Source organism: Sus scrofa, chromosome 10 (genome assembly GCF_054392235.1).
Source record: "Sus scrofa isolate SSC_HxYL_T2T_F1_AM1 chromosome 10, Sscrofa_HxYL_maternal_Yorkshire_Landrace_v2.0, whole genome shotgun sequence".
NCBI classification, from domain to species: Eukaryota; Metazoa; Chordata; class Mammalia; order Artiodactyla; family Suidae; genus Sus; species Sus scrofa.
Genome location: NC_139392.1, coordinates 58,595,308 through 58,614,284, shown reverse-complemented (window position 1 = coordinate 58,614,284; position 18,977 = coordinate 58,595,308). Strand labels below are relative to the sequence as shown.

Sequence of the window (18,977 nt, the reverse complement as noted above, 5' to 3'; positions counted from 1 at the left end):
ATTCTCAAGGTAGTGAGTGTAGATAGAAGAGGTCAAGTTCCGAGGCCTGGAGCTCCCTAACAGTGGCAGATCAGGGAGATGAAGAGGCACCAGAGAGGGTGGCAGCTGTCAAGGATTATGATGGTACCCTCTGTCATGGCAAAAAGGGAGAGGACACAGCCCCCATGGGTAGAAAGTTTAAGGAAGGCACTAACTCCATAGCGTAGGTTTAGATGATCCACTGGGGGTGGGGGTGGGGGCGGGGGTTGGAGACCAGGCAGGTGGGTTTGAAACAGTTTCTGTCCTCACTGTGCTATGTACTGCACCGTGCTGCACCTAGTTCTACCCTCTTCTCAGCCAGGTGGCCTTTGTGGGGTTCCTAGTTCAGTGCGAGCTCTGGACAAATCTCCCAGCTCAGGGCAATTCAGCCCAGCCTGGTACCATACTCTTCCCAGGAGCCCTCTCAGTCTTCTTGCTCTCTGGTCTGACCGGCTCCATGCCCCAGGAGATCCTGGATGGAAGACATTTTAGCCCTTTGGCCAGGGAAGGGAGCCGCTGAGCCTGGGAAGTCAACCAAGGCCATGGGGCTGGGGTGGGGGAGTCTAGGGGAATAAATGGTTGTAGCGAGAGGATCTTGATAAGATACTCAATAAATATTTGTTGAATGGGTAAGTGTGTATATCCGGAGCTGTGTCCGTGGGGCTGGGCATGACTGGTGGGCCCGTCGTTTGTGTGTGTGTGTGTGAGCGCTGTCTGTGGCTCTGGGTCCACGTGTGTGCCTGCTGTAATCTCCCCTCTCAGGCCTGCAGAGGGCGCCCCAGCCTGGGAAGGCCGGCTCCGGAGAGGGAGCGGCTCTGGCCGGAGGGATGGGGGCGCGCTGGCTGGCGAGGGACGCTCTGGTGTGGTCCAGGTGCTGCCGGGACCCCGCGGGCTCCCTCGAGAGGTTGGGAAGGGTCTCCGGCCCCAAATCTGCAGACCCGGCACGGCCTCTGGTGCTCTCCCCGTTCTAGGTCTCGAGGCCAAGGGTCCCGCCCCGGATCCCGGCGCGCGGGCGGAACGTGCGGAGGGGAGACTGGGCTGTGCGTGGGACCTGCAACCTCGCGGACCTGGGGTCGGCGTGGGCCCAGGAAACCCCTGGGCGGCAGTTACCTCGGGCCGGGCACAGCGGACATCCTGCCACATCTTCGCCGCTCGGGCCCCTGAACCCACGGGTACACGGCGGGGCGGGCTGGGGCGAGTGGGCAGTCAGAGGCCCGTGTTTTGTCCGTGAGTATCTGTCTCCCCCACCCCAAATATTCTCAACGTATCCTGAGTCCAAGGCGCACAGCGTGGAAGACGTGAAATAACGTTTGTCTTAAAGGCTGAAGGAAGCTCACATTACTTCGGGGACTTCCTTCGCAGCAAAAATAATCCGCACCTCATTGATACCTTAAACCATGTTTTTACGGTGCCAACTCTAAGAAAAGTTTCTTTAACGGAGGTTTATTGAGAGCCTGTGTGCCCGGCGCGATGCTCAGTGCTGGAAGATGAAGTGCTTTCACCTGGACAAGAGCGGACGAGTTTGTCCTGTTCATCAATGGACACAGGAAAATCCTAGACCTCTGGCCTAGCATGAGACACATTTGAGGACAGATGATAAAGATAATTAAAACAACAACAACAACAACACACAAAAAAAACAACTGATTCCAGAAAGATGAAGGAAAGAATTTTAACATTCAACCCACTAGCCTGCTTGCTTGTGGAGGAGCTAGGACCGCGGCGACGATGCTGCCTCCTGGTGGCGGAGTCGGGCAATAAGCCCAAGTGGAATTTCACATCCGTTGGGGGTATTCTGAACCGAAATTGGCCCCCGCTGCTCAGTAATTACAAGTGGAGTTCATTATTCATTTAATATTAGAGTGAAGGTTATTATTAGCACAATACATGACTCTGAGAGCAAAAGTCTTAGAGAACATGGCAGCAGAGTTTTCTTAGGGTGTTTTGGTTTGTCACCAACTGAGAGATGGATGACTTGAAGAAAATGAAGTTTTCAGTTTCTTGGCATAGCTAACACAAACTCTGGTAGGGGAATTGCACAATAGCCACCACTAAAATAATTCCAAATATAGGCACCAGAAAAAGGTTTGGCAACTTCAGCACTGTAAAAATGGTAATTCACTGGTCAAGATGAACGACAGAGGACAGAAACATGGATTATTTTAAACAAAACATAATCACTTTGTCTCCAAATACGAAGAGAAATAACACCTGGACGTGGGAAAGAAAAAGATCCTCACAAAAGAAGTCAGCTGAAGCTGAAGACATTTTCACAGGTAAATGATTAAAGCTAGAAAGCAAACTAATTTTGAGCTTTCATAAATAGCAAGTGTAGACCCAGTCCTCCTGATCTTCCTGTGCCATAAAGCAAGGCATAAGGTGCTTGCCAAGTTTGGCAGTGGTGCTGTGCTGGTGCCCTATAAAACCCATTTCTAATTTTACTTAATTTATTTTTGCTTTTATTTATTTATTTTGTCTTTTTTTGCTATGTCTTGGGCCGCTCCCGCGGCATATGGAGGTTCCCAGGCTAGGGGTCCAATCGGAGCTGTAGCCACCAGCCTACGCCAGAGCCACAGCAACGCGGGATCCGAGCCGCGTCTGCAACCTACACCACAGCTCACGGCAACGCCGGATCTTTAACCCACTGAGCAAGGGCAGGGACCGAACCCGCAACCTTATGGTTCCTAGTCGGATTCGTTAACCACTGCGCCACGACGGGAACTCCTATTTTTGCTTTTTAGGGCCGAACCTGTAGCGTATGGAAGTTCCCAGGCTAGGGGTTGAATTGGAGCTACAGCTGCTGGCCTACACCATGGCCACGTGAGATTCAAGCTGTGTCTGCAGCCTATACCACAGCTCACTGTACCTTAACCCACTGAGCGAGGACAGGGATCGAACCTGCATCCTCATGGATCCTGGTCAGGTTCGTTACCACTGAGCTATGACGGGAACGCCTCATTTTTAATTTTTAAAAGGAAAATGTCAAAAGAAAAATCCCGTCATTGGTGATCATGTCACTCTAAAGCGTGGATGGATGAGTAAAGAATGAAATACCTGATAAACACTGTAAATCAACTATACTTAAATTAAAAAAAAAACAATTAGGATTGGAAAGGAGGAAAAGAATGAAAGAGCGGCTAGCCAAAGTGTGGCCCAGGTGCCATGGAGGGAGTAGAGTGTTAAGAAATCTTGTTTAGTTTGGAATTAGTTTCTCGTTCATATGACTAAAGTTGTTAAGAGATTTTTATTAGCTGTATTTCTGGGAGATCTTACTAGCCCCATCCCTCCTTGACGTTTGTGTCAAAGAGATCCTTAAAGGATTCACAAAGAAGGTATGAATCAGGGGAAGCAGGAGGCTTCAGATACTGGGGTAACATTGACAAGAAGGAGCTGGTCCACTATTTCATAAGTGTGTGAAGTGTGTGTATGCACGTGCACACACATGTTATCATTTCACAGAAGGCATAGTGCTAAAATCATTTAAAACATGGTATCAGTGGAAGTTCCCATGTGGCACAGCAGATTAAGGATCGGGCCTGGCCCCAGCTGTGGCGCAGGCTGCAACTGTGGTGAAGTTTCAATCCCTGGCACACGAACTTCCACATGCCAGGGTTGTGGCCAAAAAAACCCTCGAAAATCCGCATGGCATTAGTGATTTTCTGGATGGCACTGAGAATTACTTATTTAAAATAAGCTAAAGGAAAATTCAGGATTCCAGGGATTACAGTAAGTTTTTATGTTTGCAGGAATGTTGGTTTTGTAAATTTTGGAGATGGTTGATTTTTAGAATTTTTTCTTGTTTGTACATTCCTAGTAAAAGCTATTAATTGTCTTATTGTTAAACATTGACATATTAGTATTCTGTAAATTTTTTTTTACTATGTGCATGAACAAGGCATTGGAAGTCCTCCAAATTTATAATTTCATTTTATGCTTTGTACTTATTTTTATTGAAATATTTGCTTATCTAAGCAGAAATCTTCTGAAAATTTACTTTTATCTCCCCTCCCACTTGGGTCTTTATGGGTTGATGCCTTTACAAATATATACACACACCAGAAAAATTCACTATAGTTTTAGCTGAGGCTCAGGAAGGAGTGAAAATAAATGCGTGTGTTTAATTGCCATCTTTACCCTGAACTCCTACTTGTCTCTGAATTAAATGATGTTGCTCTTTTCCCCTATGGTTTGTGTTTTATGTTTAAGAAGATCTTTTCTACCTGAAAGTTCTAAACATGCTCACCTATATTTTCTTCTATAACATATATTTTAAACATTAGGTCTTTAATCCTGTGATGGAGTTTTTGATCAAGTGTTTGAAAAATATCGAGGCTGTGATAATGGGAAGGTAGAGGTATATTTAAAAGGGAAGAGCAATTCGAATCTTTAAGAAAAACAAAAAAGTGAGTGACAAAAGGAAAGTAAGCACAGTACCCTACTTTGCAGTGAACAATATTACATGCTCATCTTAATGTAGATTCTGATCATTATCTAAATACAGTGGTATAGCTATATTTAGAGGATGGGATGACGGAAGAAAAGGGTTAGTAAGAGAGCTGCATCTCCACTTTTTATAGTAGGAAGTCAATTGGTAACTTTAAAATTAGATAAATCAAGAAACAGAGGTATTGGGAGTTCTTTTGTGGCTCAGTTGGTTAAGGATCTGATGTCACTGCAGTGTCTTGGGTCCCTGGCCCTGAAACTTCCATATGCTGAGGGAGCAGCCCCAAGATAAAATAAATAAATACATACATAAATAAATAAAGAGAGAAGAAACAGAAGTATGAACAGAATATTTAGACAAACGCCCTAACTCCTTGAAGAAGTAGCTTAAAGAGTTAAAAGTTGCAGAAAATGGTTGTTTAGAATAAGCCTTCTGGTACTTTTTGATTTTTTTTAACCATGACTATATGTTACTTGATTTTTTTTTTTTTTGGAATTATGCATCTTATAGAAAGAAGAAAGGACAGGATAGTATTGTCAAGGGTGAGGGCAGGCAAGGAGAGCGGGGACTTATTAGCTGATGAAATAAATATTATATTGCATGCTTACTCAGGACAGGGCATGAGGCAAATACCAGGTATGCAATGTGGCAGGATAATTGAGTGAAATGTGAAGTTTTGTTCTATGCCTTTTTTTTTTTTTTTTTTTTTGGCTGATGTTTTTCTTTTCTCTTCAGAGCAAGCAGAGGTTTTGGTAGGGCTGAGAGTAGGGGCACCCTGCTGTCAGAGTCCCTTCTGCTTTTGTAAAGTCCAAAGCAAACCAGGAAAGAGGTGATACCTTAGAGGGACTGGGAAGAGAGGGAGTTTTGGAGAGAATTTTTGAAACTGTGGAGGGGATTGGTGTATACATCCAGCCTGCTTTGGCAATGGGTTCTAACGCCTGGCTGTGATGAAGCAAGTGGCAGGACCTGAGTAGATGGCTCTGGGGTGGGGGGGTGGGGGGTTCTGGGGACAGGTCCAAGCTCAGAGGCTCTCATAACTGAATTCCCTTGGCTCAAATGTGGCCCAGAGCTGAGAGTTTGAGAGTCCAGGACCTGGAGAGTCATACCTGCTGAGAACACAGGGGTCACAGCATTCACTGGTGAGACTGGTGTCCGAAGATGGGATGGAGTGGGGAGCATGTAGGAATCCTCACCTGTGCCTTGCTGTTTCTACGACCTTTGCACAGCCCTTGGCAGATGGGATCCTGAGAGTGCCAGTGCCCTAGTTCAGGGACTTGGAGTAGGTTTGTTGAAAGAACAATTTTTTTTTTTTTTTTTTTTTTTTTGCTTTTTAGGGCTGCACCTATGGCATATGCAAGTTCCCAGGCTAGCAGCTGAAATCAGAGCTGCAGCTGCCAGCCTCCACCACAGCCACAGCCACGCAGGATCCAAGCTGCATCTGCATCTGTGACCTACACCGCAGCCTGAGGCAACACCAGATCCTTAATCCACTGAATGAGGCCAGGGATGGATCAAGCCTGCGTCCTCATGGGCACTAGTTGTGTTCTTAACCTGCTGAGCCATAATGGGAACTCTGAAAGAACATTTTTTCTTTTTTTTGTCTTTTGTCTTTTGTTGTTGTTGTTGTTGCTATTTCTTGGGCCGCTCCCGCGGCATATGGAGGTTCCCAGGCTAGGGGTTGAATCGGAGCTGTAGCCACCGGCCTACGCCAGAGCCACAGCAACGCGGGATCCGAGCCGCGTCTGCAACCTACACCACAGCTCACGGCAACGCCGGATTGTTAACCCACTGAGCAAGGGCAGGGACCAAACCCGCAACCTCATGGTTCCTAGTCGGATTCGTTAACCACTGCGCCACGACGGGAACTCCAGAACATTTTTTAAAAAATTTTTTTTTAATTTTCCCACTGTAAAGCAAGGGGGTCAGGTTATCCTTACATGTATACATTACAATTACATTTTTTCCCCCACCCTTTGTTCTGTTGCAACATGAGTATCTAGACATAGTTCTCAATGCTATTCAGCAGGATCTGAATAGCAGAAAAATCTCTTCTAAGTTGTAAATCTCTTCTAAGTTGTAAATCTCTTCTAAGTTGTGTCTGATAAGCCCAAGCTCCCGATCCCTCCCACTCCCTCCCCCTCCCATCAGGCAGCCACAAGTCTCTTCTCCAAGTCCATGATTTTGAAAGAACATTTTTAAGTGCAGTAAATTGTGCACGTCTGAGCTGGTAGACTAAGATCACACCTGCTCCACGAGGATAGGTAGGGAGGAGCTCCTGTCTTCTTTGGCCTCAGGAGGAGCAGACAACAAATATTTTAATGACTGTGTAATAAATAAGCAGTAATTGCTGGGCATGCTCAGCCCCCAGTGGGAAGAAAAGGTGGTGGGGCAGCCACTTCTAGCCCCTTGCTCCTCCACCAGTATCTCTTCCCTTCTTTCTTACATGGCCGAGTCCCATCTGGTGGTCCTCTCTCTCCCAGTCTAGGGGTGAAGTGGGGAAGAGGACAATCTCTGCTCTGGGGAGGGAGAGGGAGAGGGAGAGGAGAGCCAGGCTGGAGTCTTCTTGGGAGGAGACTGGATTACCTGCCCCAGGAGACTTATTCCTTGGCCTCAAGAGGTTAAAGGGGCTAAGGTGCCCTGGGCCCGGCATGGGGGGAAAGGAGAAAGGAAGGGAAGAGGAGGACACTTTCCCAACTAGAAAGAAGCTGAGGGAAGACTAGTGAGCCCAGGTAGAAGGGAGGGGCCAGCTTCACTGGTCAGGGTGGAAGAGAGCCCTCTTGGGTCTTTGGAGGAGATGGGGGCTCTTGAGGGCTCCCGGGGCTGGACTTCTGAATAGGGCAGGTTTCAAGAGAACTTGTGCTCACCTAAGTTACAGGTGGGCTCCTCCCAAAGAAATGCTTGGAGGTTGGCATTCAGTAGGTCCCAAGGAAAGGGGAGGTGGTCCCTGGTGCAGCTGAGAGTGAGAGAATGCTGGACGGAATCAGGAGAGGGGTCCCTTCAGGGTCCCAGAGGACATTGGGGATGTGTGCCTGGGGTCTGCAGTCTCTGCATTGGCAGCGATCTCTCAGAGACCAGGGGCAGCCCAGGTCCCACCTTGCCTGTCAGCCTCCCTTGTACTGCCCACAGGTCTAGGCACCTGGGAAGCAAAGAAACTCTTGGGGAGGGCGAGAACAGAGAATTCCCCAGCCTAGGCTCTTGGCCGGGACCCCAGAGTGTGTGACCCTATTCTGTGGTGACACTGGCTTCTCTGTGGACACAAACACACAGGAACAGATACTGGGAAGAAGGCCGGAATGGCTTTTTATTCAGTTAGGTATATGTCATATTTACAAAGAAGAGGTGGGGTACAGTGGGGAGCAGGGTCAGGTCCAGGGCCCTCGGTGACCTTTCCTCAGAGGGGACAGTCCTGCTGCTACCTCTCATACTTCCTGGGGGACTTTGTCTTCTCTGTCTCTCTAGGCCTGGCGTGATGTGGGCTGCTGTGCTGTGCAGGGTAGGGCGGGAACACGGAGGGGTGGTTGAAGCTGGAGAAGGGGTGAGGCAAGGCCGGTGTGGGGTGGCTGCGCTGGGGCCCAGAGTCCTCTCTCTCTCCTAGCCCACTTTTACCCCTTGGGTTGGGGCTCCAAGCCCCGTTGCGACTGTAGGGGCCTCCTGGGCTCCAGGCTGGTCACTGGGCTATGGCCCTTTTGGGGGTCTCAGTCCTGGGAGGACAGAATAGGGGTTTGAGAGGAAGATCAAGGCTGCCCTTTACTTCCCTCCCCCTTCCCTTCAGTTTCCTCACCTCTTACAGCCTTTGGAGCCCTTCCCCTTCTTGCCAGATTTGGAGGCCCTCTTGTCCTTCTTACAGTCCTGGGCTTGTGTCCGTGGGACTGGTGGCTTGTCCAGATGGCGCATCAGTTCCTGCACCCAGGCCTTTTGGGGGTCTGCACATAGCTCTGGCTGAGAGCGCTTCCGGGGCGAGAACCTGGGGTTCGGTGGTTAGTAAGCTCATCATGCCCTCCCCACCTGGCTGCCAGCCTACATCCAACCCCTTGCACCCACTTACAGGATAGCTGGGATGGGGCAACCCAGGCTTGGCTCCTGCTTCCGGTAGCTGCGTACAACGTGAGTAGGAATCTTCCTTAGGCTGTATTTGAGGCAACAGTCCTGGGCTCCTCCATCACTGCCTGCAGGTGGGGTTCATAGGGAGTGAGCAGCCGTGTGTAGGCTTCCACCCAGGCCTCTCCAGCCCCTTGTCCCCATCCTAGGCAACTCCCTCCTTGATACCTTGGGTGTGGGGGATGCAGAAGGCCAGGACCAGGACAAGGATGCGCAGAACCAGTGACTGAGCCATGGCTGCAGGAGAGCTTGAGTGAAGTGGACGGCTCCGAGTTGGGGGTCTGTGTGTGGGCTGGGATTGGGGTGCTGCCTATTTATGCAGATGGACACTTTCACTTCCCCCATCTCCAGCCACTCTGTCCAGGGAAGAATAGGGACGTCCCTCCTTTTCCTTCCTGAAAAGGCAGATCCTGTCCTGGCACCCAGCCTCACTGGTATGCGGAAATGAAAACTTCACACAGCCAGTCAGTCCCCCAGGCCATTTGAGTCCACCTCATCAATATCAGTTGAATCTGAAAAGCCCTCCTTCCATTCCCAGCCACTGTCTTGGTTCAGGCCTCACCACCTCTCCTCCGGACCACCTCATTTCACTCCAGCCTCTCCCCTTCCTTCAAGAGGGCCAAGGACTGTTCCTAAAATACAGATCTGATTATTGAGTTTTAAGTGTTCTTTGTACGTTCTGATAATAGACCCTTTTCAAATACATGGTTTGCAAATATTTCCTCCTATTCTGTGGTTTGTCTTTTCACTCTCTTGATTGTACCCTTTGACACATAAGGATGAAGTGTATTTTGTCTATTTTTTTTGGTCTGTGTTTTTATTGTCAAATTTAAGAAACCATTGCCAAATTCAAGGCCATGATTTCTCCTTATGTTTTTTACCCCAGCTTTATTGAGGTATAATTGAAAAAATTGTGTTTGTTTGTTTTTTTTGCTGCATCTGCGGCATATGGAAATTCCCAGGCTAGGGGTCGAATCAGAGCTGAAGCTGCTGGCATACACCACAGCCACAGCAATGCCAGATCTGAGACCCATCTTTGACCTATTCCACAGCTCACAGCAATGCCTGATTCTTAACCCACTGAGTGAGGCCAGGGATTGAACCTGTGTCCTCATGGATACCAGTCAGATTCATTTCTGCTGAGCCAGGATGAGAACTCCAAAACTGTGTGTATTTAAAGGGTACAACATAATGATTTGATATAGGTATACATTGTGAAATACTTAACACTATTAAGTTAATTAACACCTCTACTACCTCACATAGTTACACCTTTTCTTTCTTTCTTTTTTTCCTCTCTTTTTAGGGCTGAACCTGTGGCATATGGAAGTTCCTAAGCTAGGGGTTGAATTGGAGCTGCAGCTGCTGGCCTATACCACAGCCATAGCAACTCAGGATCTGAGCCTCATCTATGACCTACACTGACGCTCATGGTAACCCTGGATCCTTAACCCACTGAGCGAGGGCAGGGATTGAACCTACATCCTTATGGATGCAAGTTGGTTTCTTAACCCACTAAGCCACAATGGGAGCTCCACTTTTTCTTTGTAATGAGAATGTTTGAGATCTTCTTTCTTAGCAATTTTCAACTATACAGTACAGTGTTATTAACTGCAGTCACCATGCTGTACATTTCATCCTCAGAACTTACTCATTTTATAACTGAGTTTGTACCCTTTGACACATATCTCCCCATTCTCCCCACCTCTAGCCCCTGGCAACCACCATTCTACTCTGTTTCTATGTGTTTGGCTTTTTAATGTTTTTAAAATTTTGATTCTACATGTAAGTGACACCATGCAGTATTTGTGTTTCTCTGACTTATTTCACTTAGCATAATGCCCTCCAGGTCCATCTGTGTTGTCACAAATGGCAGGGTTTCCTTCTTTTTCTTATGGCTGAATAATCTTCCATGGGTACACACACACACACACACACAACCACATTTCATGTCTTCTTTATCCATTCATCCATTAATAGACACTTAAGCTCTTTCCCTATCTTGGCTATTGTGAATAATAATACAAGGAACAAAGGAGTACAGATATCACTTCGAGGTAGAGATTTCATTTCCTTTGGCTATATGCTCATAAGTGGGACTGCTAGATGACATGGTAGCTCTATTTTTAATTTTTTGAGGAACTTCCATACTGTTTTCCATTATGACTGTACCAATTTACATTCTCACCAACAATGCAAAAGTGTTCCATTTTCTCCATATCCTTTCCAGCTTTTATTTTCTCTTATCTTTTTGATAGTAACCTTTCTAACAGGTGTGATGAGATATCTCGTGGTTTTGATTTGCATTTCCCTGATGATAAGTGACATGGTGCATCTTTTCATATACCTGCTGGCTGTTTGTGCATCTTTTTTGGAAAACTGTCTATTCAGGTCCTTTTCCTAGTATTTAGTCAGATTTTTTGCTTTTTTGTTTTGCTGTTGACTTGTATGGATTCCTATAGATTTTAGGTATTAACTCCTTATCAGATATATGGTTTCTAAATATTTCCTCCCATTCCCTATATCCCTAGATTTCCTTTCCTTTTTGTTAATTATTTCTTTTGCTGTATAAAAGCTTGTTTGTTTATTTGTTTGTTTATTTGAGGAGTTCCCATCATAGCTCAGCAGTAATGAACCCAGCTAGGATCCATGAGGACATGGGTTTGATCCCTGGCCTCGCTCTTTGGGTTAAGGATCTGGTGTTGCCATGAGCTGAGGTGTAGGTCACAGACATGGCTCAGATCCCACATTGCTGTGGCCATGTTGTAGGCTGGCAGCTGCTGCTCCAATTCAGCCCCTAGGCTGAACTTCCATGTGCTGTGGGTACAGCCCTAAAAAGAAAAAAAAAAGTTAAAAAATTTTTTTATTATGGTTGATTTATAATATTGTATCTATTCTGCTGTATAGCAAAGTGACCCAGTCATACACACACACACACACACACACACACACTCACACACACACATTCCCTTTCTTATGTTATCTTCTATCATAGTCTAGCCCAAGAGACTGGATCTATAGTTACCTGTGCTATACAGTAGGACCTTATTGCTTAGCCATTCCAAATGTAATAGTTTGCATCTAGTAACCCCAAACTCGAAGTCTATTTAACTCTCTCTTCTCTCTCCCTTGGCAGCCACAAGTCTGTCTCTATGTCTTTGAGTCTGTTTCTGTTTTGTTAGATAGGTTCATTTGTGCCTTATTTTAGATACCACATTTAAGTGATATCATGAGGTATTTGTTTTTTTATTTCTGACCTCACTTATTATGAGAATTTCTAGTTGCATCCATGTTGCTGGAAATGGCATTATTTCATTCTTTTTTATGGCCAAGTAATTTTCCATTGCATGTATGCAACACTTCTTCTTAATCCGTTAATCTGTCTATGGACATTTAGGTTGTTCCCATGTCTTGGCTATTGTGAATAGTGCTGCTGTGAACATGTGGGTGCATATATCTTTTTGAATTGCAGTTGTGTCTAGATATATGCTCAGGAGATGGTGCTGGATCATATGGTAGTTCTATATTTAGTTTTCCATAGTGGTTATTCCAATTTACTTTCCCACCAACAGTGTAAGAAGGTTCCCTTTTCTCCACACCCTCTCCAGCATTTGTTTTTTGTAGAAGAGTCAAGTCATTTCTTGCTTTTGAAGTACTTCTTGATGACATCCTTGGCCTGAGAATTGTTATCATTGTCCTTAACCATGACAAAACTGCAACCATGCATTCTGTATGGCTTTCCCTCTTGGTCAGTTTTACAGAGGCCTACCTACTTAAGGTTTCTTCTTGTCATCAGGCTTAGTTAGATTAGTTTGGTGTTTAGCACGAGGGCCTCCACCAACTTGATATACATAGGGTTCATCGCAGTTGGATGTAAGCACCCAAAGATGGGCTTGGTGCTGGTTTTAGGCTTTATAGCTTTGCAAATTCCACATGCTAGGACATCATGGATGAAGGTGCTCTTCAACACCTCTTGCAAATTAGTATTAATGTCCACTACACCTTTAGCAACAATGCCTTCCTCAGCCATGGTGGTGTGTAATGGATGGAGCTGAATCTTGAATGTGCCCTAGCCTCTACCTTTGAGCTACTCAGCAGTGGCAGGGAAAGAGTACATAGAAACTTCTTAGTTTGATGTATACTCCCACTTGTTTATTTTTGCCCCCCTCTTTTTGCCTTTTTTTTTTTTTTTTTTTTTTTTTTAGGGCTGCACCTACAGTGTATGGAGGTTCCCAAGCTAGGGGTCTAATCAGAGCTATGGCTGTGGGGCCTATACCACAGCCACAGCAATGCCAGATCTGAGCTGCATCTGTGACCTACATCACAGCTCACAGCAATGCCGGATCCTTAACCCACTGATTGAGGCCAGGGATTGAACCCGCAACCTCATGGTTCCTAGTCGGATTCGTTTCCACTGAGCCATGATGGGAACTCCTATTTTTGCCTTTTTTGTCGTATCCAAAAATATCATTGCCGAGACCAATGTCAAGGCGGTTTCTTTTGTGTTTTATTCTTGGAGTTTTATGGTTTTAGGTCTAACATTTAAGTCTTGAATATGAGTTAATTTTTGTGAGTGATAGGGGTCCAGTATTATTCTTGTACATGTGGCTATTCAGTTTTCCGAACACTATTTATTGAAAAGACTATCCTTTTCCCATTCTGTGCTCTTGATGCCCTTTCAAAGATTAGTTGACGATATATGCTTGGGTTTTTTTTTTTTTATGGGCCATATATAATCTATTCCATTGATCTGTGTGTCTGTTTTCATGCCATCCAATACCGTTTGGATTACTATAGCTTAGTAATATAGTTTGAAATCAGGAAGCATGATGCCTCCAGCTTTGTTTTCCTTTTTTAGAATTACTCTGGCTATTTGGGGTCTTATGTGGTTTTACATGAGTTTAGGATTTTTTTCTATTTTTGTAAAAAAATGCCATTGGAATTTTGATAGGGATTGCATTGAATCTGAAGATCACTTTGGGTAGTATGGACATTTTAGCAACATGCCAAACCAAGAACACGGTGTATTTTTTCATTTATTTGGGTCTTCTTCAGTTTCTTTGATCATTGTCATAGTTTTCATTGCATAGGTCTTTCACCTCCCTGGTTAAATTTATTCTTAAATATTTTGTTGTTTGATGCTATTTTAAGTAGGGTTGTTTAATTTTTTTCTGGATCGTTTGTTGTTAGCATATAGAAATACAACTCATTTTTGTATGTTGATTTTACATTCTGCAGCTTTACTGAATTTGTTTATTAGTTCTTAGAGTTTTTTGGTGGAATCTTTGGGACTTTACATATACATAAAATATGTGTTTTTTTTTTTTTTTTGTCTTGACTGATTGATTGCTCTGGCTAGGACTTCCAGTGTTAGGTTGAATAGAAGTGATGATAATTAGGAACCTTTTGGTTCCTAATCTTACAGGAAAAGCTTTCAACTTTTTATGTTTGAGTATGATGTTAGCTGAAAGTTTGTCATATGGGACTTTTATTATGTTGAGGTACATTCCTTTTATACCCACTTTGTTGAGAGTTTTTAATAATAAATGGATGTTGAATTCAAATGTTTTTTCTGCATCTATTGAGATCATATGATTTTTATCCTTCATTTCATTAATGTGGTATACCACATTGATTGTTTTGCAGATGTTGAACCATCCTTATATCCCTGAAATAAATCCGACTTGATCACGATTTATGACTCTTAGTCAGCTGTTGACTTTGGTTTGCTAGTATTTTGTTGAAGATTTTTACCTTAATGTTCATCAGGGATATTGGGCTATAATTTTCTTTTCTTTTCTTTTTTGCTTTTAGGGCTGGACCCATGGCATATGGAGGTTCCCAGGCCTGGGGTTGAATCAGAGCTGTAGCCGCTGGCCTATGCCACAGGCACAGCAACATCAGATCCGAGCTGCATCTGCAACCTGCACCAGAGCTCATGGCAACACCAGATCCTTAGCTCACTAAATGAGGCCAGGAATCAAACCTGCGTCCTCATGGATACTAGTCAGATTAATTTCCATTGGGCCATGACAGGAACGCCTGTAATTTTTTTTTTTTGTCTTTTTTTTGCTATTTCTTGGGCCGCTCCCACGGCATATGGAGTTTCCCAGGCTAGGGGTCTAATCGGAGCTGTAGCTGCCAGCCTATGCCAGAGCCACAGCAACGCGGGATCCGAGCCGCGTCTGCAACCTACACCACAGCTCACGGCAACGCCGGATCATTAACCCACTGAGCAAGGGCAGGGACCGAACCCGCAACCTCATGGTTCCCAGTTGGATTCGTTAACCACTGCGCCACGACAGGAACTCCTTTTTTTTGTTTGTTTGTTTGTTTTTTTGTTTTGTTTTGTTTTTTGCCTGTAATTTAATTTTTTTTAAATTGTCTTTATTTGGCTTTGGTATCAGTAATGCTGGCCTCAGAGAATGAGTTAGGGAGTGTTCCCTCTTCTTCAGTTTTTTGGAAGAGCTTGAGAAGCGTTGTTGCTAATTCTTCTTTAAATGGTAGAAAAAAAATATTTGGTAGGATTCACTAGGGAAGCCATCTGGTCCTGGGTTTTTCTGTTGGGATGTTTTCATTTCTGAATGAAATGAAATATCCCAAATATCCTTTCTTGTTATAGACCTATTTAGATTTTCTATTTATTCTTGAGCCATTTTTTTTTTTTTTTGGTCTGTTTAGGCCACACCCATGGCACATGGAGGTTCCCGGGCTAGGGATTGAATTGGAGCTGTAGCTGCCGGCCTATGCCACAGCCACAGCAACACCAGATCCGAGCTGTGTCTGCGACCTACACTACAGCTCATGGCAGCGCTGGATTCTTAACCCATTGATCGAGGCCAGGGGTTGAACCCCCATCCTCATGGATACTAGTTGGGTTTGTTACCACTGAGCCATGACGGGCTCCTTGAGTCAGTTTTGATAGTTTATGTGTTTCTGGAATTTTTCCATTTCATCTAGGTTACTCAATTTGTTCATGTACAGTTTTTCACCATCTATGTCTATAAAATTGCTGTTAACGCTTCCACTTTCATTTCTGATTTTTTTCTTTTTGGCTATACCTGAGGCCTGTAGAGGTTCTTGGGCCAGGGATTGAACTTTTGCCACAGCAGCAACCTGAGCCATAGCAGTGACAATACAGGATTCCTAGCCTGCTATACTACCAGCGAGCTCCTCATTTCTGATTTTAATAATTTGAATCTTCTTTCTTTTTTCTTAGTCTAACTAAAAGCTTGTCAATTTTGTTGATCTTTCAAATAACTGTCTTTTGTTAATTTTTCTCTATTTTTGTATTCTCTATTTCATTTATCTTTGCTTTAATCTGTATTAGTTCATTCTTTCTGCCATTTTTTTGAGTTTGGTTTTATTGATTTTTTTTCTAGTTCCTTGAAGTATTCAGTTAGGTTCTTGTTTTGAAATCTTTTTATTTTATTTTTTATTTTTTTATACAAAATTTTTTTGGCAATGCCCATGGCATGCAGAAGTTCTCATGCTAGGAACTGAACCATGCCACAGCAGCAACCCAAGTTGCTGCAGTGGCAGCACCAGATCCTTAACCTGCTATGCTGCAAGAGAACTCCCCAAAATCTTTTTTTTTCTGTTGAAAATGAACAATGTATTTTATGAATGATGACAATGTATTTTATAAATATTCAATAATTATACAATTATTCAACTTTTCAACAGCAAATATTTTCTAGAATGCCTTTATGTAGTTACATCTATCTGTGGAAAGTGGATTTTAGCTTTAGTCCTGGGTAAATTTCAAAGAATACAGTGCATTGAAAGTAACTCCAGATATAATTGAATATAGAAATTGAAAACTGGCAGTTAGCACTCCAGACCCCAAATCTTTTCTGCAGGCATTTATGTTTATAAATTCCTCTCTTAACATTGCTCAAAAGTTTTGGTATGTTTTTGTTTTCATTTGTCTCAAAGTATTTTTAATTTGCCTTGTGATTTCTTTGACTCATTTCTTTGACTCAATTTCTACATATATGTGAATTTTCTACTTTTACTTTTGTTACTGATTCTTAGTTTTATTCTCTTGTGATCAGAAGAGGTACTCTGTATTTGTGGCCTATCATATATGGTCTATTCTAGAGAATAATTCCAGGTGAACTTCAGGAGAACATGTATTCTGTTGTTGGGCAGAGATTTCTCTCTGTGTGTGTGTGTATCTATCTGTTAGATCTAATTTATTTATAGTGTTGTTCAAGTTCTCTATTTTCTTTTTTTTTTTTTAGGGCCACACCTGCGGCCTATGGAGGTTCTCAGGCTGGGGGTTGAATCAGAGCACACAGCCACAGCCACACAGAATCTGAGCCACACCTGTGACCTATACCACAGTTTCTGCCAACACCGGATCCTTAACCCACTGAAAAAGACTAGGGGTTGAACCTCTGTCCTCATGGATGCTAATCAGATTTGTTAACTGCTGAGTCACGATGGGAACTTCTCTTCATTTTCTTACAGATATTTTGTCTGATTGTTTTATCTATTATTGAAAGTGGGATATTAAATTCTACAACTATTATTTTAGAACTGTCAACTCTCCTCTTCAGTTCTATCAATTTTTGCTTTATATTTTAGGAGGCTTGGCCGTTAGTTGTTTGTAATTTTACATCTTGCTGTATCAAACATTTTATAAATATTTTTGGTCTCTTATAACCTTTTTTGACAAAATGTCTATTTTCTCTACCAGTAATATAGCCACCAAGGCTCTCTCTTTGTTGCTCATTGCATGGGATATTTTTTCCATCTTATTTTAAAGCTGTTTATTTGTATATCAAAGTAGTCTCTTGTAGATAGCATATAGATAGATCATGTTTTTAAAACTATTTTGATAATCTCTGCCTTTTAATTAGAGAGTTGAACTCATTTACTTAATTTTTTTGTTTATCTTTTCTTCCAGTTTTATTGAGATATAATTGACATATAGCACCGTATAAATTTAAAGTGTTCAGCATAATGATTTGACTTACATACATCATGAAATGATTACCACAAATAGTTTAGTGGATAGCCATTATCTCCTATAGATACAAAATTAAAGAAATAGAAAAAATGTTTTTTTCTTTGTGATGAGAACTCTTAGATTTACTCTCAGCAACTTTCATATATAACATATAACAGTGTTAATTATATTAATCATGTTGTACATCACATCTCTAGTACTTATTTATCTTATAATAGATATTTTTACATTTTGACTATCCTCATCCAATCCTCCCTTCCCTCCACAAGTTCAGTCTCTTTTTCTTTGAGTTTGTTGGTTTGTTTTTGAGGTATAATTGACCTACGATATACTTAATCACACAGAACTGTACACTAAAATGGGTAAAGTAGTGAAACCAGATCAAACCAAACTTTTTTTGGTCTTTTGTCTATTTAGGACCACATCCACAGCATATGGAGGTTCCTAGGCTGGGGGTTGAATTGGAGCTGTCGCTGCTGGCCTACATCACAGCAATGCTGGATCCGAGCTGTATCTGTGACCTACACCACAGCTCATGGCAACGCTGGATCCTTAACCCACTGAGCAAGGCCAGGGATTGAACCCGGATCTTCATGGTTAACTAGTTGGGTTTGTTAACCACTGAGCTATGATGGGAACTCCAAAACCCCCAATTTTTGGAGGACAAGATTCTCTGCCACCAGCCAGCCACTCTAGGAATGTGGGCTGCTATCCTCAAGGCATTGACTGGTTCATGTATGATGCTCTCTTATAAAAGGTCAGCATCCTCACTCTATCAGGTACTTAACTTGATTGTTTTGTGTCCAGTTAGGTGCCAGAATTCTGAAACAAGTGATTCCAGTTGTTCTCTTCAGCTTAGTTTTCCACTTTGGCAATGGGACTGACCCCTAGAGTTTTCTACTCTGACATTTTGCCTGCCATCAGTTCTGTAATTTAATTTCTAACATTTTAAATCTTATATCCATTTGTAATTTATGCTGGGGTATAGTGTGAGGATTATTGGGTCATGACTTAGAATCTATGTTTGTTTTTATTTATTTTCTTTTGCCCCTCCCCCCCATGGTATATGGCATTCCCAGGCCAGGGGTCAGATCTGAGCCACAGTCTAGACCTACACCGCAGGTGCAGCATTGCTGGATCCTTTAACCCACCATGCTGGGCTAGGGCTCAAACCTGCGTCCTGGTGCTGCAAAGACATTGCTGATTCCATTGTGCCACAATGGGACCTCCTAGAATCTATGTTTAAAACCAGAGTAGGACTTAAGAGTTGTGATCACCAAGTCCATCTGGTTCCCAGAGTGCTAAATCCAGCATGCTCCTGACTCCCAGGCTTATCCCAGCTTTCTAAAGGACAGCTTTATGGGAACGGGAGACCCTAGGGAGATGTTGAGAGGACAGGGTTGAGATGGATGCAGTCCGGACAGCGTTGGCCAGGAACAA

At 43.5% G+C, this 18,977-nt stretch overlaps 2 protein-coding genes and 1 pseudogene across 24 annotated transcripts in view; 1 reads left to right on the top strand and 2 right to left on the bottom strand.

Moving 5' to 3' along the window:
* The first annotated feature begins 590 nt into the window (after nucleotides 1–590).
* The window catches only part of LOC146399449 (uncharacterized), a 149,214-nt gene continuing 130,827 nt past the window's right edge, over nucleotides 591–18,977 (top strand). For all 23 annotated transcript variants that reach the window (XM_084979922.1, XM_084979924.1, XM_084979911.1 and 20 more), the window contains exon 1: nucleotides 591–2,294. In XM_084979922.1, coding sequence (XP_084836048.1) covers nucleotides 688–1,182 — 495 coding nt within the window. In that variant the 5' untranslated portion in view covers nucleotides 591–687 and the 3' untranslated portion in view covers nucleotides 1,183–2,294. The remainder of the gene's footprint in view (nucleotides 2,295–18,977) is intronic.
* CCL21 (C-C motif chemokine ligand 21) lies at nucleotides 8,130–8,829 on the bottom strand. Its single transcript, NM_001005151.1, is given in 4 exon segments — nucleotides 8,130–8,163; nucleotides 8,244–8,426; nucleotides 8,508–8,628; nucleotides 8,729–8,829. Coding segments are annotated over 4 exon segments (405 nt in total). The 5' UTR covers nucleotides 8,796–8,829.
* Nucleotides 12,195–12,590, bottom strand: LOC106505133 (small ribosomal subunit protein eS12 pseudogene; annotated as a pseudogene).